This window comes from Aquarana catesbeiana, linkage group LG10 (genome assembly GCF_042186555.1).
Source record: "Aquarana catesbeiana isolate 2022-GZ linkage group LG10, ASM4218655v1, whole genome shotgun sequence".
NCBI lineage: Eukaryota > Metazoa > Chordata > Amphibia > Anura > Ranidae > Aquarana > Aquarana catesbeiana.
In genome coordinates, this window is record NC_133333.1 from 241437158 (window position 1) to 241464259 (window position 27102).

General features: G+C 42.6%; 1 protein-coding gene across 1 annotated transcript in view; it reads left to right on the forward strand.

The window, feature by feature from the left end:
• CLMP (CXADR like cell adhesion molecule) overlaps nucleotides 1-27102 on the forward strand; it is a 145582-nt gene that overhangs the window by 92164 nt on the left and 26316 nt on the right. Inside the window, exon 2 of the mRNA XM_073603518.1 lies at nucleotides 21459-21613. Coding sequence (XP_073459619.1) covers nucleotides 21459-21613 — 155 coding nt within the window. The remainder of the gene's footprint in view (nucleotides 1-21458; nucleotides 21614-27102) is intronic.

Here is a 27102-nt window from a genome sequence, read left to right on the forward strand (position 1 = left end):
TGCACATACAATGTATATAGTACTCCCAGGATAAATGGTGCTTTCTAGGTCCATTGTGTGTGTGTGGACAGCTCATTAAAAATTATGTTGATGCTCTGCAACAATAAGAATGGGTTTTCCTGTACTTCTATAATGTTACTCTTCGGTCTATTCAATGGTTCACACATCAAACAGTACAAAAAACGACTGTTTTGATTGCTAAATGCAGCGAAGTTCTCACTTTCATCCTTTGCAAAACGGAAATAAGATTCTGATTGGCCGCCCTGGGTACAGATCAACGTTACACTTGTAGACACTTTGATAAATAGGTCCAATTATCTACTAATAATGGAAAAAAAATCAATAAGCTCCAATAAAGACACCAGAAATGAGTGCAAATAAAAAAAAAAAAAAAATCAATGTGGACACAGATAAGCGGTAGATGTTAACAGTTTGTTTACACAGTGAGAATGGTATGGCGCAGCACATATGTTCAGATCCCATCATTTGCAGAACATACATATTAAACACTGACATGTCGAGTATTTCCCCCACGGCTGGCTGCCTTCTCCAGGAGAACCTCCAAAGAAAACAAACATTCCATGCCTTTAATAGAGAGACTGCAGCCAAAGAAGATGTTTGTCCGGTGAAAAGGATGTTCAACCCTTTAAAAATACTGAATTGCACTCGGTTACAATACATTTTTTAAAAAATGGCCAAGAAGAAACAGACTGTGTGTAGCAGGAGAAATCTATCCACTCTCATAGGTAAACTAACAAAAAAAAAAAAATGCAGCTCATTGCCACCTCCTGGAAGGATGTGGTTTTCCATTTATAAACTTGGCAGTGATATCTTACACAAGTGACGGGTCTGGCAGATGTACAGTAAAAACACAGATGACATATTGCAGCAAGAGTAAATAGATTAACCATTTCTGTACTCAGAAGGAACAATGTAACGGTGATAAACCTGCTCCGGTTAGTGTCTCAAGAGTACAGCCTGCATGACGGGCTGAATGACACCAATATCCCTAGCAACCAAGCAGGGAACAAAATTATATTTCGCACTGCTATGTACAAAAAGAGAGAGTAGGGGATGACTGAGCAAATCCATTCGATTCTGGATTTCAGCGTGCTTTGAAAAACCTACAGTACATCAGTACTAAACTTCACCTTTCTCAAAGTAAAAAAAAAAAAAAAAAAAAAAAAAATGAAAATTAGATCTCACTGTAAGACCCCTTTCACACTGAGGCACTTTACAGGCGTTTTTGCGCTAAAAATAGCTCCTGTAAAGCGCCACTCAAGCCACCCCAGTGTGAAAGTCCAAGTGCTTTGAAGATGCAGTAGATCACATGCACCCTCCCAAGGAAAAAAAACAAAAAACAACTCTCTAGCAATACACACCAAACTGAGCATGTGCCGCTTGTCCCCTGGGCTATGTACTATCGGGAGATGAAATGGGGACTCTGGAAGAAGGGGAGGATCATAGAAGACTGGATCAAACAGCCTTTTTTACAAAATGCAGGGGATTAACCCCTTAGGTTCCACAGTGAGTGTACACGGTGTAGAAGCATGCTTTACTGCATATACAGGCTGATTTTACTGTTGTGGGATTAGTAACACTTGAATTGAACAAGCTGCATTTAGAAGCTGATTGGCTACCATGCACAGCTGCACCAGATTTTGCACTCCAGTTTTAGTAAATCAAACCCAATATCTTAATATTCCTTGTTTGATTTTAGAGATGTGTCCAGCTAATCACTGATAGTAGAGACACCTTGAGGGGAAGCACCAACATCAGACCTGCACATTTTGTTATATGTATTAAAAATTGCTTGGCAGAATGTAGTGATTGGATGACATCCCTACCACACATGTATGCAGGAGCCATCTGTTTCCTTGTACCTCCAGCAAACCCTTTGGGGATGAAGGAAATATATGGCTCAGGTCCAGTGGAGTCCTGTACCAGAGAGAGACAAGCGTATAGCTTATTTTCCTGGAACAATGAAGACAGTTAATTTATGTGGTAAGATAAACCATTTTCTCCATTCTTCAGCTGAGAAAGATTCCTTCAGGTATTGTTCCCATTTAGAGAGAAAGTTGGGTCTCTCTGGATGTCCCCACTGACACCACCAATTGTGGAAGAGAGTTCCACATCCTTATTGCCCTGACAGTGAAAAACCCCCTGTGCAGCTTAAGGTTAAACCGTTTCTCCTCCAATCTCACTGTGTGGCCCCGTGTCTTCTAATGCCGCGTACACACGAGCGGACTTTTCGACCGGACTGGTCCGACGGACCGAGGCGGACAATTCGACAGTGTGTGGGCTTCATCGGACCTGCAGCGGACTTTTTTGGTCGAAAATCTGACGGACTTTAGATTTGGAACATGTTTCAAATCTTTACGTCGGAACTCCGCCAGACCCAGTTCCTATCGAAAAGTCCGCTCGTCTGTATGCTAGTCCGACGGACGAAAACCGAAGCTAGGCCAGTTATTGGCTACTGGCTATCAACGTCCTTATTTTAGTCCGGTCGTACGTCATCACGTACGAATCCATCGGACTTTGGTGTGATCGCGTGTAGGCAAGTCCGTTTGTTCGGAAAGTCCGTCGGAAGTCTGCCCAAACTCCGTCGGATAGACCGTCGGACCGGTCCGGTCGAAAAGTCCACTCGTGTGTACGCGGCATTGCACTCTCTAGGACTGAATCATTTTTTTTCCTAAGCTCACCACTGAGGTATTTGTAAATCGCTACCATGTCCTCTCTCAAGCGTCTCTTTACCAGCGAGAATAAACTGAGTGCTTGGGCACACCGACCAGATGCTTCCTTACGCCAACCAGCGCCTTCTGCCCTCCAAACCGTTCCAAGCAGATCGAGAGCTAATACCATCCCTTTTTACCCCTTTTTACCCATGAGGTAAAAACCAAAGGAATGACTTTTATTGAAACTCAGATGCATACTTTATACCCTACAGGAGGACATCCCCCCTCCTAATCATATTACCCTAACAATACAAACTGTACACAGGAATATAATTACCATAGCTAAACAACAACCAACATATACTATAAACATTAAGTTAATTAAACAACTAGCCCCCTGGACAATGTTGTGATTAATCAGAGATCTCATTCCAGGTCAGACTGGCCAGCACCGGGCTCACAAAGTACACTACACATTATCATAAGTAGTTTTCTAGCAGTAGTTTGCTAGCAGATAATAGGTGAGTTAATTAGCACAATTAACAATGGGTGAAAGACAGGTGGCTTTAGCTGATGAGATTAAGATCTGCTATGAGATCCCACAGTGTGGAGCAGTCATTGCTGGAAATGTGGCATCTAGGCCCTTAACATAGATCCTGGGCCTAGACTCCCAGAGTCTGTGTGTTCTGGGGCAACACGAACCCGAATCAGAAACAAGACCACTCCAGGCACACATTTCCCAAAGAGCAGTGTTCCCCCAAATGCCAGGGCCCATAGTCAGTGGGTAAGAGGCTTTCCCCTAGTCCTCTCGAAAAAAACCCTGTCCTGGTTAGGTCTGTCACAAGGCTCCTATGTGACTGAAGGCTGAAGTTATTCTGTGCCACTGCTGCTGCCTAGTGGATTATTTATTATAATTTATTTCAGTAACTCAGGGCTGGGGGGGGGGGGGTTAAACATCAACAACATGGCGGTGCAGATATTTGGTGTCAGGAAATCCTGTCAGAAGTGATTCATGCTATAACAGAGGAACGAAGCAACAGAGAGAAATCACACTTAGGGCCCTTTCACACCGAGGCGCTTCTAAACTGCCAGTAAAACATTTGAGCGCTTTTGAAGAGCTTTTCATGTGCTTTTGAAGAGCTTTCCATTCATTTCAATGGAGAGGGGCGTTTTTTCACGGCCTCGTCAGCGCATTGCCCCAGTGTGAAAGCATTAATTGATTTTAATGGAAATAAGTTTTCGTGAGCTTTTCAGGCACTTTTTTAAACATGAAAGCGCCTGAAAAGCGCCTCAGTGTGTACGCGGCATTAGTGTTTTGGATAATGGCAAGTACACAGTATAGAATGATGTGCTTTGTTCATATTTCATGTCTGAGGTTTACAGCCACTGTAAAAGTAAGCTTTTATTTTTGGTAAATTAGAATTTCTTTATTTGTTTTTTTGTTTTATGGAACGTGGTATTGCGCTTTCTTTCTCTAAACAAACCCAGTATTAATGTATACGTTACTATTGGTGATGGGTTGTTATGGAACCCTGTAATGTATTTTAAATACGTGGAGCTCTTAATCAAATCCAATTAGTGTCATTATAACTCCTCTCTGTCATAAGACTAGAAAAATGTAGAAAGGTGGGTGAGGGGTTTCATGCGCTTTCAGATAATGGTTATGTAAATCTTTCCCTATCCTGGATCCTCTGAACATCTCACATATGCCGTGGCTTTGACATTGACCCAAGTGATTTATTTTTTTCTTTTCTGTTGTAATTATTACTATACAGGAATCGTATAGTGCTGACAGTTTGTGCAGCGCTTTACAAAATACTTCCTTCTCACTTCTGTCCTACTGCTCTTTATATCTCCAGCTAATGCTCAAAATATTTTACATTGATGCCATTTTTGACATTTATAGGGTCGTACCATATTACCTTTTACGTGAAAGGCAATAAAGATGATTGAGGAAAAAATGAAGACTTATTGCAGATGTGATACAGTTGAATAGCAGGGGGCGGAATCACTTATCTAGCAATAACAATAGCTAAGGATTGCCACACTAGAACGATTGTCGTGACAAGTTGAATAAATAATACATGGCTATTGTTTCCCACTGCAAATTGTTATTTGGATTATGAGTGATTTCTCCAGCATACCGCACAGCTGCTGTTTTGACACATACAGTACATGGATTGCTAATCATATTATTCTACAAAAGTAGAGGCATTGGATTGTGAATTTGTTGTCCATGTCCATAGCAGCAAAGTTCCAAGTGTTGCTGGAGAGTATATTAAAGCACTGACTGGTCCAGGTGCTTTGGGCAACATGGCAATGGCATAAATAAATTGGTTCTAAGGCCCCTTTCACACTTGGGCGGTGGGTGCGTTGGCGGTAAAGCGCCGCTATTTTTAGTGGCGCTTTACCGTCCATTTTGCGGCGCTATTCGGTCGCTAGCGGGGCGCTTTTACCCCCCAGCTATTGGCCAAGAAAGGGTTAAAAAAACAGCCGTGAAAGGGTTAAAACCACCGCAAAGCGCTGCTCAGCAGCGCTATGCCGGCGGTATAGCCGCGCTGCCCCATTGATTTTCATATTGTGTATACACCACTCCTTCACCGCTCCAAAGATGCTGCTAGCAGGACTCTTTTTAGCGTCCTGCCAGCGCACCGCTCCAGTGTGAAATCCCTCGGGGCTTTAACATTGGAGAGACACAAGCAGCTCTTTCAGGGCGCTTTGCAGGCGCTATTTTTAGCGCTGTAACGCCTGCAAAGCGCCCCAGTGTGAAAGGGGTCTAAAGGCTCAAGGTTTTTTACCTTAACGCTGCATTCACGCCTGAGCGTTTCAAAGTTGCGTGTTTTTACCGCGCGATTTTGTTCAGGTCACCAATGTAAAAGGCAGAAAAACGCCTGTAATCTGCCCTAAAGAAGCTCATGTTCTTTTTTGAGCTCAGGGCATTTTTCAGGCGTTTTGCTTCAGGTGACAAAACATGCAGATGTGAACAGGTGCCATTGAAATGAATGGGATTTTGCTTTTTGGGCGTTTTTCAGGCATTTTACAAGCGCTTCATGAGCTGAGAACGCTCAGGTTTGAATGCAGACTAAAGCCTGGTACACACTAGTAGTTTTTTTTTTTCAACCCAGCAGGGCTGAACGAAAAAAAACTGACAGCCCAGGAGGAGCCGCTGTACTAACTATTTGATGTTAGTACAGCAACCTCTCCTGCTCTGCTATTGTGTTCAATAGCGCCCCCCCCCCCCCCCCTCCAGAACACCCCAGTCAGCGCTCTCAGCCTTTACAATACACAGTGGTGATATACGGCGAGTTGAATAGTGTGATGTCAGTATAGTTGCCGGGCTGTTTTGTTGAATTTTTTTTTTTTTTTTGCATTTTAAAAATGAAGCATTTTGGAACAGCACCTGCTTATTTAATGAGTTCCTGTACAGATTTACAAATAACCTAGAGGCACATTTGGAATATTCCAGCTCTATAGTGTAAATTATTTATGTAAGGTGTGCATAATTCACTATTGTAATTGCATGGTTTCTGTAAATGATGGTCTGAAATGTGCAAAATTACATTTTTCAACAATACGCTTTTGCTGTGTGAGATTTCTCCATTAACTCCCACATTAAAAATGATCGCCTGTTATGGGCAGTAGCTTTTCTTTTCATGTGAGCCCATGTGTGGCTTTGATTAGAGTCAATAAGCCCGTGTCATTTAATGGTCAAAGAGAAAGTCAAAAGCTGTAGGTGATGGTGCTATAATAATAATAATAATAATGTAGAACATTTATACCAATGATATTATACTTGTATAAGTACACTAAAACAAGTGGCATATGCCCATTGATTTTCTGACAGCCTTTAACAGGGCTGAAGACAAAACACATAGCTGACCATTTTTTTGGCCAACAGAGCACAAAGCATGTGAATTTACACCTATGTAATGAAGGGTGAAGAGTCAGGTGCACCGTTTACTGCATTGACATGTGTTGTGGGCAAATTAGAAATAAATAGAATGAGTGCAAAACACATGTACAATGCAAGTTAGCAACACCCATTCACACGCATGTCAATGTCCTTGGTAACAAGCATGCATAGGTGTTAGGCTAGGTTCACACTGGTGCAATGTGGGAACGACTGCGATTCCTGTGCCGGCTCCCGCATCGCATCAGAATCGCAGGCAGTTCAAACTGTTCTCTGCGAATCACTGCGGGTGTCAATATAAAGTTAATGACACCCGCAAATCGATTCGCATTGAATTGGATGGCATGGGTCTGAATGCCATCCAATTCCAGTGCGGACAAAAAAAAGGGTCCTGCATCATTTTTGGTGCGAATACGATGCAATTTCAGCCATACAGACTGTATGACTGAATTTGCACAACACAGACATCGCATGTGATGTGCGCAGGAATGCGGTGCGAATCACACATGATGTCTGCAATCGCATTAGAGTGAACCCAGCCTCAATCCAGCTCTACTCTGGAAGGTACTAAACACTCAAATCTTGGTTATGCGCGTCAGCATATTTATTCATCTTATTTATTACGTATATTTACATAGCGCAGATTTTTTTTATTTTTTTATGCAGAACTTTACATATACAGTACATTGAATTGTACATTCACATCAGTCCTTGGCTTTAGGGAGTTTACAATCTAAAGCTGGCCATACACAAGTCCATTTTTTTTTTGTTCAACTAGCGGATTGAAGGAAAAAACTGACCGCATTCCACCATCCACACACTCGATGTCGATGGGGGAATACTCTCTGCTGTGCATCAATGTATTTTGACAGCGGGGAGACTCCCCCACTGTCAGAATACACAGATCAGTGCTGCAGTCTATAGCCCTCTATACAGACAGAGTATATGAACAGAAGCTGATCGGCAAATCGATTTCTGTTTAATCACAGTGGACACACATGGATCGAAATTAGTCCAGTCCCTGCTGAAGGGGCTGAATTTCGATCCATGTATGGCCAGCTTACAGTGGTAGTAAAGGTAAAAGGTTTCTATGCATTAGGGTAAAAAACCTTTTAAGTGCAGCTCCCCCCCCCCCACAGCCCCCCTAAATACTCACCTGAACCCACTCTTGGTCCAGCGCTGTGCCCGTCTGCAGCAGTCTTCTGCCCTCTCCTTGCTCTTACAGGCTTGGCAGAGAGCAGCGGGATCCATTGGCACCTGCTTCTGCCAGTGAAAACCTGTGAGCAGAGAGTGAGGGACAGGGCTAAGCCGGGCTGTGTGTCTGAATAGACACAAACAGGCCGGCTCGGGAGTGAACCCGCACGACTGACCCCATAGGAAGCAGCTTTGGGGGGGGAGCCAGAAGTCCTGTCAGGGGACACAAGAAGAGGAAGATCAGGCCTGTTCTGTGCAAAACCACTGCACAGAGCAGGTAAATATAACATATTTATTCATTTAAAGAACAAATTCCAGGTTGCTTACAATCACTTTAACCTCTTCACGGCGGCAGTATGCATATATGCCCCGGCATCAAAAACCTCTAAAGGGCCAGGAGGAGCCTCCATTAAGGGGTTAAGGTCCCTAACTCACATATACATACTAGGCCCCATTTAGAGAGGAGCCAATTAACCAGCTAACATTTCTTTGTAGAGTAGAAGGAAACCAAAGTCCCCGGAGGAAACCCATGCAGAGAACATGTAAACTCCATGCAGGTTGTGCCATGGTTGGGGTTCGATCTGACTACCACTTAGCAACTATGCTTCCCCATATATAGGTTGGAGAAGGGCTGGCTCACAGTCTTCGCTCTAATTCATCCCAAAGGTATTCTATTGGGTTCCTCCACCCCAAACTTGCTCATCCATGAGTTTGCTTTGTGCTCTGGTCCAAATCATTTAGTGTGTGGGGGGGGGGGGTTATGGTGTGGGGTTGTTTTTCAGGGGTTGGGCCCCTTAGTTCCAGTGAAGGGAACTCTTAAGGCGTCAGCATACCAAGACATTTTGAACAATTTTATGCTCCCAACCTTGTGGGAACAGTTTGGTGATGGCCCCTTCCTGTTCTAACATGACTGAGCACCAGTGCACAAAGCAAGGTCCATAAAGACATAAATGAGTGAGTTTGGAGTGGAGGAACTTGACTGGCCTGCACAGAGTCCTGACCTCAACCCGATAGAACACCTTTGGGATGAATTTGAGTGGAGACTGTAAGCCAGGCCTTCTCTCCAACAAACGTACCTGACCTCACAAATGTGCTTTTGGAAGAATGGTCAAACATTCCCATAGACACACTCCTAAACCTTGTGGACAGCCTTCCCAGAAGAGTTGAAGCTGTTATAGCTGCAAAGGGTGGGCCAACTCAATATTGAACCCTACGGACTAAGACTGGGATGCCATGAAAGTTCATGTGCGTGTAAAGGCAGGTGTCCCAATACTTTTGATAATATAGTGTATATATTGAAGATGTACTGTATATCACAGCATTTGTTTCTGCTTTTGGGTGTGTGTCTCTAAACGCCAGCACAGCTTGCCTTCTTGGCATTAAATCATTGACCACTCCGAGAATGCTCTTGTAATCCAAGTGCATTTTATACATCTTTAGGATGAAATTCCCCATGTGACCTTCCCCTGACAGAACAAGTCTTCCAGAACATTGGCTCGGATATCAATCAGCACTGGGAAAAAAATATATATATTGACGATATAGCAATGCACCTTGCTTTACCGGCTTGACAAACCTTTGCTGTCATTACTATACCAAACTCTACTTCAGAGGCGTGAGGCATGTCTTTATAATCACTCACTGTTGTTTATGTCAAAACAAACAAACAAACAAACCAATATAACAGCAAAAAGTGACCAGAAGCAGACCTAAACCCATCAATTTAACATTTAAAAAAAAACAAACAGTTACAGTCCTGGCATGCCAGGATTGCTAACTGACACATTTGCGTGTGCTTTTTAGCAAATTTGAACCAAAAAGAGAAAACCACTAAGTCGGACTTACAGACCACTTTTTGCTACAGGTAAGCCTATAATAAGGCTTACCTGTAGCTACCCAGGATATCTCCTAAACCGTGTAGATATCCCCTGTATTTGCATGTGCCGACGTCATCGGCACATGCGCACTGAAGCAATGGCACGTATGTGCCGTTTGCTTCAGTGAGCGTGCCGTTACCGACATGGGAATGACGTCATCGCGGCTCTGGCCAATCACAGCCCTGGAGCCACGATACCCGGAAGTAACCCCCGGGAGTGATGTCGCCGGCCGGTGCTGTGTACGGGCACCGCAGCGAGCACTTCAATCTCAGGTGAGTATTACATAATGAGCTAGTATGCTATGCATACTAGTTTATTATGCCTTTGTCTTGCAAAGTGGGTTTACAACCATTTTAAGGCGGAACTTTACCCATAACAACTTGATAAAAAAATAATATTCATTAGCAAGGAACATGCATTCCACATTAATAATTCTGCTGGCAAAAGGAGTGTTTTTTAAATTGCTTCCAGCATTGTTCCTGTTGCCCAGAGCCTCTGAGCAGCAGAAAAGCAGAAAAGCAGAACTAAACCCATCGATTTAACAGTTTAAGAATATATATAATTTCCAAATAGCTGGTGTCATAAAAGTTGCAGATCAAACAGAAGCAGCTTCCTTGGCTGTAAATGATAGGAGGGTTTAATTCTGCTTTAAGGCTGTCAGCAGATCGGCCTCTACAAAATCAGCAGTGCCTAAAAATTGAGATCAACTGAGCATGTGCAGAGCAGGGTGAGACAGTGTATTACTTAGGATTTTAAACGGTATAGACACTTATTTGTAATGTTTTACATAGCTATACCTGCAAAAGGGGCTAGCCTGATGGGATCTAGCAGGACTTAATTTTCTAACTAAAGTTCCACTTTAATGTCAGCTGAGCTCATTTCACCTTATTCCTCAAGATCTATCTTTTACTGTACTGTCAATATATGGAGGTGTGCACAGGTCTAAAATGCAGTATGTCCAAAATACACTAAAACCTTCATCAAAATGACTATACGTTGACCCACTACCTTTACAGCATTTGTCTAAAATGTATGTACAGGTTCAGAATTTAATGCCCAACTCTGGGAATTACAAACAAACTACCATTCAGTGGGGGCCCCCACTGCCAATCAGTGCTGCCTACCAGTGCCACCTATCAGTGCCCTTCAGTGCCACCTATAAGAGCCCATCAGTGCCACCTATCAGTGCCCATCAGTGCCACCTATCAGTGCAGCCTCATCAGTGCCCATCAGTAAAGGTGAAAAATTACCTGTTTGCAAATTATTCTAACAAACTATGAAAAAAGTCTTCTTTTTCAACATTTTCGGGTTTTTTTTTGTTTGTTTAGCAAAAAATAAAAATCCCAGTGGTGAATAAATACCACCAAAAGAAAGCTCTATTTGTGTTAAAACAGGGTACAGGGTAGCATGACCGCGCAATTGTCATTCACAGTGTGACTGCGCTAAAAAGCTGAAAATTGGCCTGGGCAGGAAGGGGGTGAAAGGGCCCGGAAGGCAAGTGGGTTGTTTTACAAGGTGAGGATTTATATTCACTTTAACCACTGAAGTGGGGGGCACTGCAATGGTAGCTTTTATTGTAATTCTCAAAGTTAGACTTTAAGCAAATCGCGGATGTGCAGAAATCAGCAACTAACAAGCAATCGCCTTTCGCTTTAGCCCAGTGCTTTTTTTTCACTCCCTGTTGTTGTGACAACGTTGTCATTGAGAAAGGAAATCTCCCCACAATAATACAAGAAGCAAGAAAAAACTGTTAGGGGTTTCTATGTTTCTCCACTCTCGAACATTAACCTCCCTGGCGGTTTTTCCAGAGTGTGGCTCGGGGTTAAATTTCAGTACCATTAGCGGTAACCCCGAGCCACACTTGGGACTGCATTGCAGGATCCTGGTGCGGTATACTTACCTTGTCCCCAGGATCCTGCGATGTCCCCCCGCTGTGTCCACGGGCTCTGTCCTCCACCCGATGCCTCTGTGTGCGGGGCTCCGTTCCCTGCGAGCGTCACGACACTCGGGGAAGGAGCCCCGTGGCAAATTAAAAAAATGTAAAAATCATAATACATACAGTACAGTGTAATCTTACAGATTACATTACTGTATGAAATTATTTCACATCCCTTTTGTCCCCAGTGCTTTGTCCAATGCCCTGCATGCAGTTTTTTTTATTATATATACTGTTCTTTCTGCCTGAAAACTGGAGATTGTCCATAGCAACGAAAAAGTGTCCCTTTACATCAAAAGTGGTTTTAGACCAGCTAGAAAACAGCGATAATAAATTAGAACACTTGCAGAATTGAGCGATAGTGAATCGTAGGGAAATTCATTTTATTATTATTATTTTTTATAGTTATTTATATTTATTTATTATTTATATAATTTATGATTTTGTGTTTCAAATTTTATCATAAGCGGGATATCTACTAGACTCTTGTTTGGACAGATTTAAGTGTGTTATTGCTAAGAATTACAGGCCTAAATATAAAACGCCAAATTTCTATGCAAAATAATTGTACCGCTTTGAGACGCAAAAACCTGACATAATCATACCGCCAGGGAGGTTACAGAAAACAAAAAAAAACTCCCAAAATGTTAGCTATAGTTAAACTTTAAATTTACAGCTGAACAATTGATTTCACTGTCCTAAAATTGTTCTCCATATATTCTTATGTTGAATTACTCAATCTTGGGAAGGTGACAATGGATTTTGAGCCCTGCTTCTCCATAGGAATAAATAGAGAATTAATTTAAACCAACGAAAAAGCAGCTCAGCTGAAAAGCCAAGCCTGGTGTTCCTTTATATATATTTATATATCATTTATACTTCTATATAAAATCAGGAGGATGTTTGAAAATCAGGAAACCATAGAAATAAATAAATACAATTATTTAACACTGTTACTTCTTTGCCTTGTAACTAGGGATGCACCGATGCCGGATTTTTATCTACAAGTACGAGTACCATTATTGTCGGTCAAGTACTCACCGATACCAAGTACCGATACTTGGCAGTGCAATTTGTGTCCATTCAAAATGAATGGGCGCAAATCACACTGCAAAGAGATGCATGTGATTTGAACAGGAATGCGGTGCGATTCCTGTTCGAATCAAATTCAGTTTCCCCCACCACTCCTGTGTGAACCTAGGCTTGTCATAGTGATTTCAGCCCGGGTTCACACAGCAGCAGTGCGGGAAACAGCATGAGATTCGAACAGGAATAGTACCGCATGTATTTCTTTGCCGTGCGATTTGAGTAAATTCATTTTGTATGGATGCAAATCGCACTACAAAGTATCGGTTTCGGTATCGACAGCATTTATACGAGTACTCGTAATAATACTCGGTATTGGCACCGATACCGATATTGGTATCGGTGCATCCCTACTTGTAACAGGTAAGCAAGCCGGTAGGCTGCCCAGGTCTTGGCATGTACGCAGTGTCCTTGCTGTTCTTCTAAAACATGCTCACCAACAGCATAGCTTTCATAGCGCTCCGATTGCAGAAAGCAAGCAGTTCTTTTTTTTTTTCTTACCTGGCACCTATCTGTCCAGTTATTACCCGCTAAGAAAGCAGAGAACCCACCAACAGCGCCAACCTTTCAAAATCCTACATTTTTTAATGACAAATAAGACTCATTATGACATCATAAAGGTTTGTTTTCAATGAAAGGGTTTTAGTGTGGCTATAATTATAATAGAATTATGTCATGAGACAAATTTACATACCAATAGAGTTTAGCGGAGACACAGAAAGGCATAGATGAAACACTTATACGCTGGCTCAAATAAATGAGCAGCCCTTGCAGAATGGCAGCAGCGATGTCATTAGCGTTCCGTAACTTAGCAACCCCTTCTACTATTGATGTTTATAGTTTTAGCATGAAGTCATTTTTCAGGATGTCTGAGGAAAGGGAGGTCTTTAGTGTATCACAGCTGCCTACAGAAGCATGGCTGATTGTATCCAGTAAACTATATACACATTCTTTCGCAACCTTTCTTTAGTCACGGCAACCTTTAAAAGAATGTGAAATCTCGAGGCACCCAGGTTAATTATACCTTGTTTTTTTAGGACAAATTGGACATTCATTTGGTGGTAAATGTTAATTGATTTCCCCTGATATTTATTTTTAATGATCAAAGGAAATCTGTTCCAATATAGTAACAAAAATGTAGTTTTGTTTAATTTTAGACATATATTTTTATGCCATTACCATGACCTACCACCAAAAAAAATGAAATAAATATTACTACTGATGTGAATCAGGATACCATATATTTGTTAATTCTTTGTTGCTTTTACCCATAGTATGGCCAAGAAGCGATAGTGAACATTTTGCTCTTTTTTCTTTTTTCTACCCAAAGTTACGCTAAAGCCTCGTACACGCGATCAGATTTTCCAACGGGAAATGTGTGATGACAGGCTGTTGGCGGAAAATCCGACTGTGTGTACGCTCCATCAGACAATTGTTGTTGGATTTTCCGCGGACAAATGTTGGATGGCAGGTTTTAAAAATTTCCGCGGACAAATGTCTGTTGTTGGATTTTCCAAGCGTGTGTACACAAGTCTGTCAGACAAAAGTCCAAAGTACAAACACGCATGCTCGGAAGCAAGGACGAGCCGGAAGCGGTTGGTCTTGTAAACTAGCGTTCGTAATGGAGAATTAATATTCGTGACGCGGCAAATTATGAAATCTCCAAATGCAGCGCACAATTCTCTTCTTCTTTAATGGGATAATAATGAAGCTGCTTCGCTGGTGATACTGATGGAGTTATTGCAAACTAATTTTCAAAGGCTTTTTTTTTTTCTAGTGATATCAAGAATAACATTGTTTTTTTTTTTTTATTTGGGCAAGTTACCACAACACCATTATCCTGTAGTTTTTAAGAACAAAGATACAACTATGTTGGTGTCCCTTGTTAATTTCACATTGTATTTTTTTAAATGTAACTGCCGACTCCCAAACTGTCAATTGAAGTAAAACACACAGCCAAGTATTATTCTCCACAATTTTTTTTTATTGTACATTAAAAAAAAAAAAACAAATAAAATTAGACATGTTATCTGCCAATAGAACTGCATTCTATGCATCCAAAAATATAGAAAATATACCAAATCAAATCATTATTATTCAACCAAAAAAATAATAATGTCAAAGCAATAACTCCAAGGCCAATAATAAATAACACGTTATCTCCTCGGATTCCGCACCATGGCTGGTTGACGAACAGCCGTTCAGAAATGAACGGAAAAATGCAAAATAAAAAGTGCAAAATGAAAAGTGCAAAATGAAAAGCGCAAATCAACACTCACCAAACTTCTACTAACACGAAATTAGCAGAAGGAGCCCAAAGGGTGGCGCTAAAGAGCTGAAAAACAATGTAGTACGTTCTACCTTCCTATTTGTTGGCCAACAATTGTGTGGCCATGTGTATGCAAGACAAGTTTGGGCCAACGCCCTTTGGACAAAATTCCATGGTTTTGTTGGCCAACAATCCGATCGTGTGTACGAGGCTTAACACTTGTACTGACAGTAAATATATAAAACCTTTTTTTTTACCTAAAACATGACTTTAAAGCTTCCCATTCACTAGTGGATTTCTTATGTTCAGCCTGTGGGTTGAACCAAAGAAATCTAATCTCATAAATAGCATAGATGGATGAATCACCTCCTGACCAAATCTCCAACTCTATTTGCAGAGATGCAGGATATATTTTCATACAAGTACATGGTATAGTAGGCACATAGGAGAAATATGACATTTTGGGCTAACATATTGTATAAAGTGTTTCTAAAGGCAGAGGTTTTTTTTCTAAGATAAAAAAACCTTCTGTGTGCAGCAGCCCCCTAATACTTACCTGAGCCCCATCTCAATCCACTGGCTCCTGCTGCTGTTAATCAAAGTCATTGAGCCAATGAGGAGAGAGAGTGGACAGGGCCAAGCCACGGCTCTGTGTTTGAATGGACACACAGAGCAGTAACTCGGCTTGGGTGGCCCCATAGCAAGCTGCTTGCTGTGGGAGCAGTCGGCAGGACGGAGGGGCCAGGAGCGCCAAAGAGGGACCTGAGAAGAGGGGGATTGGGGCTGCTCTGTGCAAATGCACTACACAGAGCAGGTAATTATAACATAACAAAAAAAAACAAGACTTTAATATTATTTTAAAGCAACCTTGCAAGTTGAACAATAAACTAATTAGTGGTAATTAACTCATTCTTCCCCTTCTCTTCTTAGCTAATATTTTGCTGCTGAGCTGCTTTTTTATTTCTATTTTGAACCATTAAGTGGCGGTTCACACCAGCGTGATGTCAGACATCGCATGTGATTCGCACTGCGCATAGGACAGTGTGAACCGCCGGAGGATGACATGCGATGCGGGAACCCGTACTGGATTTTCACGGGTTCTCGCATCGCAGCAGTGTGAACCGGCATTAATACTTGAACTGTTTTCATTTTCATTTGTTTGTTAAAGCGGAGGTCCGCCCTCCTCTGCAGAAATTAAAAGCCAGCAGCTACACATACTGTAGCTGCTGGCTTTTAGTAATAGGACACTTACCTGTCCTGGAATCCAGCGATGTCCGCACCTCAGCTGATGTTTCCACTGATGTTTCCATCAGCTGTTGGGTGATGCCGCCGCCATTGCGGGTGAGGTAACCCCGGCAGTGTAGCCTTATGGCTTCACGCCAGGAACCCTGCTGCGCATGCGCAAAGCCCCACTTCTCTCTCCTACTGGCCCAGAGGTATCCCCCCCCCCCGAAAGGTGCCAAATGTGGCACCGGAGGGGGGAGCAGGAAAATGAGCGGAAGTTCCACTTTTGGGTGGAACTCCGCTTTAAAGTATAACTAAAGGCAAAACTTTTTTTCGTTTTGGATAGAGTGGGGATGGATTAGAACACCTGTCAGTTTTTATTGCTGTCTGTGCCCCCAGTTAGTAAGATTCACTCTCTCTATTTGTCCTGTTTACCATCATCATTGAAAGTGAGAGTAAAAGAAAATCCCCAATTTTGGGTTGTCCCCAGAAAAGTAATAGAGGGTAAAATCTTCCAATGGGGACACTAGTTCTGGTGACCTGGGGGTCCCCAAGGAATTCCCTTAATTTGCAGGGATTTTCTCTCATGTCCTGTTTGGCTATGGGACAGGAAGTGAAGGGAAATCTTTGTAATGGGACACAAATGGTGGAAATGTGTGATAGGACCTTGTTGTCGGAAATTCCGACCGTGTGTAGGCTCCATCACACATTTTCCATCGGATTTTCCAACACACAAAGTTTGAGAGCAGGCTATAAAATTTTCCGACAACAAAATCCGTTGTCGGAATTTCCGATCGTGTGTACACAAATCCGATGCACAAAGTGCCACACATGCTCAGAATAATAGAGATGAAAGCTATTGGCTACTGCCCCGTTTATAGTCCCGACATACGTGTTTTACGTCACCTCGTTCAGAACGATCGGATTTTCTGACAACTTTGTGTGACCGTGTGTATGCAAGACAAGTTTGAGCCAACATCCGTCGCAAAAAATCCTAGGATTTTGTTGCCGGAATGTCCGATCGATGTCCAACCATGTGTACAGGGCATAACACTGCTCAAACCAGAAAAAACTATATATTTTTTTATTTGTTACAGCTTTTGGCTACACATTGCATAGAAAATAAATCAGTTTTCAAAATAACATTGCCACAAGAAAGCTTTGTTAGTACTGAAAAAACAATATATGTATTACTTTGTTATCCTAGCTAATAACAAAGTTATTGTCAAATAGGCCGAAAGCTGAAATTAATATTGCAATTGTTAATGTTAAGTTTTATGGACATTTCACACAGAACTGTTTTATGGGAGGTGCATTTTAGATGTTTTAGGCGCCCTACCATTTATTCCTGTGTAGAGTGTGTTTTGCTGAAAACTGTATTACAGATTCAGCAAGCAGGACCTTTTCCTAACACATCACACCAAAATGCAGGTGGCAGAAATTACCTTTAGGTTTAAGACAAAGGAAGGGCTATGCATGACGGGAGGGCCCTAATGGTCCAATGGTTAAGCAAATTTTTTTGCACTTGTTTTTGGCACCAAAAACCCCATGCCAAATCTACCAGGTGTCAGAGTATTCAAGCTTCAGGTTAAACATCTTGTTGCCATGTTCTGCATTTATTAGTTAAAATGCCAAGTTAAAATGCCCAAATCTAAAGTCAGCACACTGTGGCTAAAGGAAAGCCAGACCTGCAGATCTACGCCAGTAACATGAGCAAGAGAAAGCAAAGCCAGTAGGATTGCATGTGGGGGCAACTCCAGAATCAATGATCATGTAGTCTTCAGGGCTATTAATACAAGGCTATTGATTTTAGGATTTTGACCATCAAGTCAGATGGGAGGCAATGCAATATTACTTCAGGTTTTTGTGCTGTGTAAGTGAGCCGCAGGAGAACTGAATGATGCAAATGAAATCATTCTAAACTATACAGGTTCCACTTTCGGTCGGTCTACATTTGCCCAAGGAAGGCGGGTGCACATAAAGCTTGTAACTCATGATACATGGATGCAGAAAAATGGATTTCTGGACACCCACAGGAATTAGTAGCTACAGTTGTGCTCAAAAGTTTGCATCCCCTTGGAGAATTGGTAGTATACAGTATACCATTTTTAAAGAAAACATGAGTGAGCAGGCAAAACACTTTTCTTTGATTTCTTATGGGATTAATATTCTGTAACTGTAGGTTATAATAGAATGGCACAATCATAGAACAAAACATGGCAACAAGTAAACCAATGAAATGAGCCCTATCTGCATACCCTTAGTTCTTAACACCGTGTATTGCCCCCTTCAGCATCAATGACAGCGTGCTGTTTTTTGTAATAGTTGTCTATGAGGCCCCCGAATCCTTGCAGGTGGTAGAGGTGCACATTAATGGCAAAATGCCTCCAGGCCATGCAAAGTGTTTGGTTGTCTTGCATGAACCACACGTTGGAGATCTCCCCAGAGTGGCTCGATGATAGGTGGTATTAAAGCTTTGTGGTTTTTTTTTTAACCACTTCAGCCCCGGAAGAATTTACCGCCTTCCGGACCAGTGTGTTTTTTTTGCGATTCGGCACTGCGTCGCTTTAACTGACAATTGCGCGGTCATGCGACGTGGCTCCCTAACAAAATTGACGTCCTTTTTTTCCCACAAATAGAGCTTTCTTTTGATGGTATTTGATCACCTCTGCGGTTTTTATTTTTTGCACTATAAAGAAAAAAATAGCGACAATTTTGAAATAATAAATATCCCCAAAAAATATTTTAAAAAACATTTTTTTCCCTCAGTTTAGGCCGATACGTATTCGTCTACATATTTTTGGTAAAAAAAAATCTCAATAAGCGTTTATTGATTGGTTTGCGCAAAAGTTATAGCGTTTACAAAACAGGGGATAGTTTTATGGAATTGTTATTATTAATTTTTTTTTTACTAGTAATGGCGGCGATCAACGATTTTTATCATGACTGCGACATTATGGCAGACACATCGGACATTTCTGACACATTTTTGGGACCATTGTCATTTATACAGCAATCAGTGCTATACAAATGCACTGATTCCTGTGTAAATGACACTGGCAGTGAAGGGGTTAACCACTAGGGGGCTAGGGAGGGGTTAAGTATGACCTGGGTAATGTTACTAACTGTGGGGGGGCGTGGCTACATGTGACACGTCACTGATCTCTGCTCCCGATCACAGGGAGCAGATATCAGTGACACTGTCACTAGGCAGAACAGGGAGATGCTTGTTTACATTAGTAGCATCTCCCCGTTCATCCTCTGCGTGAGGCGATTGGGGGTATCCCCGCGGCGATCGAGTCCGCGGGACCCGCGACCGGACGCACGGAGCTCTCACGCAATGGCACGGGTACGCCCATTTGCCCAGCCGTGCCATTCTGCCGATGTACATTGGCGTATGACGGTCGGGAACCGGTTAAATAACAAACAAGTTATAATTACCTGCTCTGTGCAGTGGTTTTTTCACAGAGCAGCTCCGATCCTCTTCTTTTCGGGTCTCCAGCCGGAGCTCCTCCCCCTCGAGCAGTGCCCCCAAAGAAAGCCGATTTCCCTGGGGGAACCGCTGTGTGCTCACTCTTTAGCCGCTGCTCTATGCGTCCATAAGACACATAGAGCTCAGGTCCACCACGCTCCCACCTCATTGGCTCACTGGCATTGCAGTAGTCAAGGCGGGAGAACACAAATGTATGGCTCAGCTTTTTCAACTACAGTGTATGATAGTAGAGGACGCAGCCCAGCAATGTTTCTCAAGTGGAAAAAAGATGTTCTGACAACATTTCGTACATGTGGATCAAAGGTTACATTAGCATCCAATATTACCCGTAGATTTTTTAGTTTAGACTGAAGCTCAAGTACAGTGCTATCTATAGATAAGCTATTAGGACTGGCCTTACATAATTGATGGGGGGTGCCGATAAGCATGACTTCAGTCTTGTCACAGTTTAATTGAAGGAAATTATAGACCATCCAAGCCAAAGTATAATCCGGTTTGGTGTGGATGTATATCTGAAGGTCGTCACCTTAGAAATGGTAATTGAGCCCATGAGATCTAAGCCAAGTGGAAACATGTAACTACTAAAAAGTATGGGACCCAAGATTGAACCTTGAGGGACACTGAACTTGACCGGACTGACTCCAGCCTGGAATCCACAAAGAGAAACAATCAGTGATCAGTGAGATATGACTTAATCAATTTCAGAGCTAAATCTGAGACTCCAAATATGGCTTCAAGGGGAGAGAGTAAAAGGATTGTGGTCTACAGTATCAAAGGCAAAGCTAAGATCCGGTAGAATAAGAATAGTTAGTGAGCCGGAATCAGAAGCTAATAGAAGATTGTTGGTTGACTTTAACCAAGGCAGTTTCTGTGCTGTGCAGTTGCCAAAAACCAGACTGAAGGGGTTCAAATAGGTTATTTAGGGTCAGGTAGGTATGTAGCTGAGATATCACAGCCCATTCCACGATCTTGGCAAGGAAGGTTAAGTTAGATATGAGCCATGTTGTTGTTTTTTTGGTACCAGGTGATAGAGGCAGCTTTGAGGAGTGTTGGTACAAAACCGGTGCTAAGGGAGTCATTTATGAGATTGAGAATAATGGGGATTCTAAAGCAGGATTTAAATAAATGGGTGGGAATATGATCAAGTATGCAGGTGGAGGATTTCATATTAGAGACCAATTTAATCAGAGATGCAGAGTCAAGTAGAGAGAGGGGAAAGCGAGAAGAACCAGTAAAAGATCAGGAAGTGATGTGGAAGAAGCGTGTGCTGTGGTGAGAATGTGATGCCTTATTTTGTTACAGAACTGTGCCAATGCCAAAGCCAAACACCATATTTTCATCCTTGGAGGCTTCCTATAATACACTGTAAATGTTGCATAAGTCTTTAAAAGAGAACAGTTTGTACTTTGCACAGTTTCAAAACCAAAGGCCAGTGCGTCAATAGGTCAATAAAGTGAAGTTGTACATTTGTGTACAAAAACAAACAACTGAAGAAACATGCTAGTTCAAATTCAGTTTTGAAAAGAGTTGACCTTATGCTGCAAGCGTGTTAATGCACACAATATCAGTATACAAGTCTGTAACATTTCCACAAGCTCACTCACAGAAAACGAAAGCATTTTAGGAATTCAGCTGGATGTGATGGCGGCCAGGAAACACATTTAGATCTTTAGCACACTCCTGTGGTCAAAACCTTAACTGCAAGCTTAATTGCATGTTATAGTCTATAAAACCATGTACGAAGCATGTCCATTGCTAAAATAACCCCAAACATTTTTTTTTTATCATTCACAGGTCTCTGCTGTTTCATTGGAGTGCAAGCACAGACAGAGATTCGAAGTGTATCTGAGGAAAACGTGACCTTGCCGTGTCAGCACAGATTGGGATTGGTGGGAACCAACTTGGACATTGAGTGGCTGTCAAATGTTTCTGACCATGGTCAAAAAGTGGTAATTTATACAATTCCTTATTGGTTGGTTGTTCCATGAAATCCTACACATCTAGAAACTTAAACAAGGTTCAGAAACGTAGCTGAGAGGCAACCGGTTATCAAGCAGTTGATAACATTTAGACCCCTTTCACACTGGAGCGGTTTTCAGGCGGTATTGCGCTAAAAATACCGCCTGAAAACCGCCCCTAAACAGCCTCCGCTGTTTGTTCAGTGTGAAAGCCCGAGGGCTTTCACACTGAAGCGGTGCGCAGGCAGGGCGGTGAAAAAAGTCCTGCAAACCGCTTTTTTGGAGCGGGGAAGGAGCGGTGTATTCACCGCTCCTTCCCCGCTCCTGCCCATTGAAATCAATGGGACAGCGCGGCTATAGCGCGGCTATAGCCGCGCTGTACGAGGGATTTTAACCCTTTTTCGGCCGCCAGCGGGGGGTAAAACCGCACCGCTAGCGGCCGAATACCGCTGCAAGAACGACGGTACAGCAGCGCTAAAAATAGCGCTGTTGTACCGCCGACGCCCCCACCACCCCAGTGTGAAAGGGGCCTAAAGGTTTTAAACTGATTTCTGGGGTGTCAGCAAATCATCTCTGAACCCCCTCCCCTCTAACTAATTGCTCGTAACTGTGGTGCCTCCAAGAATAAGATGGAAAAAAGAGAAAAAGACAGAGGCCGCGGGGGAGTTTCTTATAGTATAGTGGTTTAACAGATGGTTGGATGAAATGTAAGAAGAGAAGGTATAGTGTAATGTTGTACTCATATCTGTGAGGTTGCTGAGTTCCCAAATGGGGAATCAGACAGTCTGAAGTGAAAGCCTGCAGAGAATAAACCCTATATTGTCAAAAGTATTGGAACACCTGCCTTTACACATACATGAACTTTAATGGCACCCCAGTCTTATGCCCCGTACACACGGTCGGACTTTGTTCAGACATTCCGACAACAAAATCCTAGGATTTTTTCCGACAGATGTTGGCTCAAACTTGTCTTGCATACACACGGTCACACAAAGTTGTCGGAAAATCCGATCATTCTGAACGCGGTGACGTAAAACACGTACGTCGGGACTATAAACGGGGCAGTGGCCAATAGCTTTCATCTCTTTATTTATTCTGAGCATGCGTGGCACTTTGTTTGCCGGATTTGTGTACACACGATCGGAATTTCCGACAACGGATTTTGTTGTCGGAAAATTTTATATCCTGCTCTCAAACTTCGTGTGTCGGAAAATCCGATGGAAAATGTGTGATGGAGCCTACACACGGTCAGAATTTCTGACAACAAGGTCCTATCACACATTTTCCGTCGGAAAATCCGACCGTGTGTACGGGGCATTTGTCCGTAGGGTTCAATATTGAGTTGGCTGAACCTATGCAACTATAACAACTTCTACTCTTCTGGGAAGGCTGTCCACAAGGTTTATGAGTATGTCCATGGGAATGTTGGGAATGTTTGACCATTCTTCCAGAAGCGTATTTGTGAGGTCAGGCATTGATGTTGGACGAGAAGGCCTGGCTCGCAGTCTCCGCTCTAATTCATCCCAAAGGTGTTCTATCGGGTTGAGGTCAAGACTCTGTACAGGCCAGTCAAGTTCCTCCACTCCAAACTCGCTCATCCATGTCTTTATGGACCTTGCTTTGTGTATTCCTCCAAATCATTTGGTGGAGGGGGGATTACGGTGTGGGGTGTATTTCAGGGGTTGGGCTTGGTCCCTTAGTTCCAGTGAAGGGAACTCTTAAGGCTTCAGCATACCAAGACATTTTGGACAATTTTATGCTCCCAACTTTGTGGGAACAGTTTGGGGATGGCCCATTCGTGTTCCAACATGACTGCGCACCAGTGTACAAAGCACCTGGAAGAATGGTCAAACATTCCCATAGACACACTCTTAAACCTTGTGGACAGCCTTCCCAGAAGAGTTGAAGCTGTTATAGCTGCAAAGGGCAGGCCAACTCAATATTGAACTCTACGGACTAAGACTGGGATGACATTAAAATTCATGTGCGTGTAAAGGCAGGTGTCCCAATACTTTTGACAATATAGTGTATCTGTCCCTGTACAGATATACACAATGCTCGGTGGAGAGATCCAGATGATCATACACACTGCGCTGTTTGGATTCTGGTGTATTCACAGTAAGAGGTCTTTGAGCCACAAGAATAGGAAAGTGGTGTCAGCAGTAGGGCTGGGGAAAAAAATCGACTTAAATCTTGAATCGAGTTGAGAGGTCAAATCTATTCAAAATTTAAGCAAATCGATTTTTTTAGATTTTTTTTCACCGCGCCGGTCCTGAGGCGCTGCAGGCATGAGTTTTTAGGCGAGGCCCCGGCTACGGCCTAGTCTGCGGCTACGGCCAGACGCCACGGACTAGGCCGAAGCTGCGGCCTCGCCTAAAAACTCATGCCCACAGCGCCTCCGGACCTGACACCGTGCCGGGCCTGAAGAGCTGCGGACAAGGAGTTTTTAGGTGAGGCCGCGGCTTCGACCTAGTCCGCGAGGCCGGACGACGCTGACTAGGCCGAAGTCGCGGCCTCGCCTAAAAGCTCATGCCGGCAGTGCCTCAGGACCGGCGCTGTTTCCAAAGAAAAAAAAAAAATTGATTCGAATCGTGAATCGAGTTTTTTTTAAGAGAATCGAAGATTTTTTTTTTTTAGAAAATCTCCCAGCCCTAGTCTGCAAGGGTGTCTGAATGTGAAGGACAAGCCGAGAAGTAGATTCTGCATAAATTCAATATATCAAATGCACTTCTCAGCTTCTCCTTCGCATCCGGGTGCCTCTGCTGACACCACTTTCCTATTTTTGGGGTTTAAAGACTGCTTACAACAAATTGCTCATATTAGGGGAAAAACAAACTTAAAGAAAAAAAAAATATCCTTTTTATTTACCTGAAGTGATTTGACACAGCCAGCCCGATATTTCTCTTGCATAATGTGGACACTTCCTATTGGCTGACCACTGGCGGGGTCCTCTCAGAATCCAGAAGAAAACTGGAGCTATCTGAAGGGGATGGCAGGGAACCAGTATGGTCTCAGGTGGGATTGCAGCCCTGAATGCAGTGGTCCTCAGCACTTTGAAATAGCAGCAGTGAGGGACATTGACAGAGAATTTAAGTGAGTATAACTTACTCCACTAGGTAATAAATATAAAAAAGCCTAGCAGGATATGTTAGATTAGCCATTTTCACCTACCTAGGGGTTCCTTGAGCAATGAGTAGAGATGGGAAGGCCTGGGCAAAAAACTGAAAAAACTGTGAAAAACTTTTTTTCACTATTTTTTCAAACCTGGTTTTTGTTTTTTTTCGGGGGGAAAAAAAGAAGTGTGGAATAAATATATTCTTTTACAATGATAAATAATATATCTATTACATGGTATTCAAACTATGTAGCCTGAAGACCTTAATTAAAGATTTCTGAGACTTTATGTAAAGTCTTAAATTATTTCAGGTTCTACCAGCTGAAGACAACAAATCCTGGAATACAATTCAAGTAACACTGTACTTCTCAATGCAGTTCTCAGACAAGAGAAACATGCATTTCTGCCACTAAGGGGCGCTGCAGGGGAAAGGCTCCAGTTAATTTTTCTGGTGGGCTCCATTTCTGCCACTAAGGGGCATTGCAGGGGAAAGGCTCCAGTTTATTTTTCTTGTGGGCTCCATCTTGTACCTCCTACAGTTAGGTAATTGTTGGGATATAGTGGATAATAGTTTCTGTCCTCCGAGGCCTTAATTGACAGGTAAGAGGGTAAATTTGTTTGACAATTTAGTTTATCTTTATAACCTTTAAATGATTCCTATAAATGTTCTCCACCATCACAGCATAATGTTTACCTATAGTCTGCTCAGTATTTTTTTTTTTCTTTTCCTCTACTCAGTAAAATGGTGAGACCAACATCTAGAGTTTGGAAACATTTCCACAGTGCAGTTTCTGCTGAGAGCAAAGCTGCATTTTGCAAATTGTGAGCAGAAATATTGTTTTCCAAATGCTACAAGGATGACAAAACACATCCTGGCATGCCAGAGGTGCCCTAAAAATAAATAAAAATAAAAAATAAATTTAAAAAAATTTCTTTATGAAATGATGAGGACCAGAATGCAAGAAAGAGTAGCTTTTCCCTCAAGAGTTCACATTTCAGTTCCACATTCTGCTGCTTCTGGATCATCACAAAGTGTTTCTTCACCAGCGGCATCTTCAAGTAAGGAAGTGTTGCAAACCACTGCCTCAAAAAAATACACAATCCCTTCATTATAGATAGAATGAAACATGAAAATCAGGAGAAAACTGATCAAGCTCTGGCAAAGGCAATACAGTATATGCTTCTGGATCAGCATTGTCAGTTACCTGTTCTCATGTATAGTTGAAATGTTCATAAAGTGGTTGTAAAGGCACAAGGTTTTTTACCTTTGTGCATTCTATGCATGAAGGTAAAAAACCTTCTGTGTCCAGCAGCCCCCCAGGCCCCCCTAATACTTACCCGAGCCCCTTCTCGATCCAGCGATGTCCACGAGAGCCTTGCCTCTCCGGGGTCCAGCACTGATTGGCTTTTGGCTGCAGTGGCAGCCACTGGCTCCCCCTGCTGTCAAACACATCCAGTGAGCCCATCAGGAGACAGAGGGGACGGGCTGAGTCGCAACTCCGCATGTGAATGGACACACAGAGCCACGGGTCGATAGTCTGCCTGCTTAGGTGCCCCCAGAGCAAGCTGCTTGCTGTGAAGGCACACGACAGGAGGGAGGGGCCAGGAGCGCTGGCGTGGGACCCTAAAATAGGAGGATCTGGGCTTCTCTGTGCAAAACCACTGCACAGTTTGTTCGGGTCAGTCAGTCAATTGGTCAGTCAAGGCCATAATGTTTTTTAAAGGGTTCCTCCGTGTTCAAAAGGTTGTGAAAGGCTGGGTTAGAGGGTACTTTTGCTTGGCAGTCAATTTCAATTGAACCAGTACACATTTGAAATACCTATACTATTACTGATTATGCTGCCAAAAAAAAACCCATGCAGCCAGGTCAGATATTTTTTTAGAGAATACATAGCTGCATTAATTGGTGTTTTTAAATATTTTTGTTCAGCTGAAATTCTTAACTAATCATAAATTACAAGCAAAATAATCTTGAGTACGTTTCTGAAAGATCGTTCCCAAAATGTTGAAACAGTGGGAAGGGTCAAGCTAAAAATGTGCACAATATTCAGAACCTTAGGAAAGACTGGCTTTTTAAGGGGGGTGTACTGCAGTTACTGTAGAAGAAACATTTTCCTAAGCTTTATTGATAACTGATAACTACGGTAAATTCCCTTTCAAAAACCCACAATTAAGCAACAAAAATAAAAGCAGCTAACAGGGCTAGGAACCCTCCCGCAGTTCTAAAAACCAGGGGGAGAAAACAAAGACTCAGCCCTTGGAGCTCCGCCAGCTAACTGTGAACACATCAACTCCAGCTCCTCTACCTACAGAAGAGCCCAAATATAGTTTCCTACACTGTACACAGAGAGTGCTACATACAGTA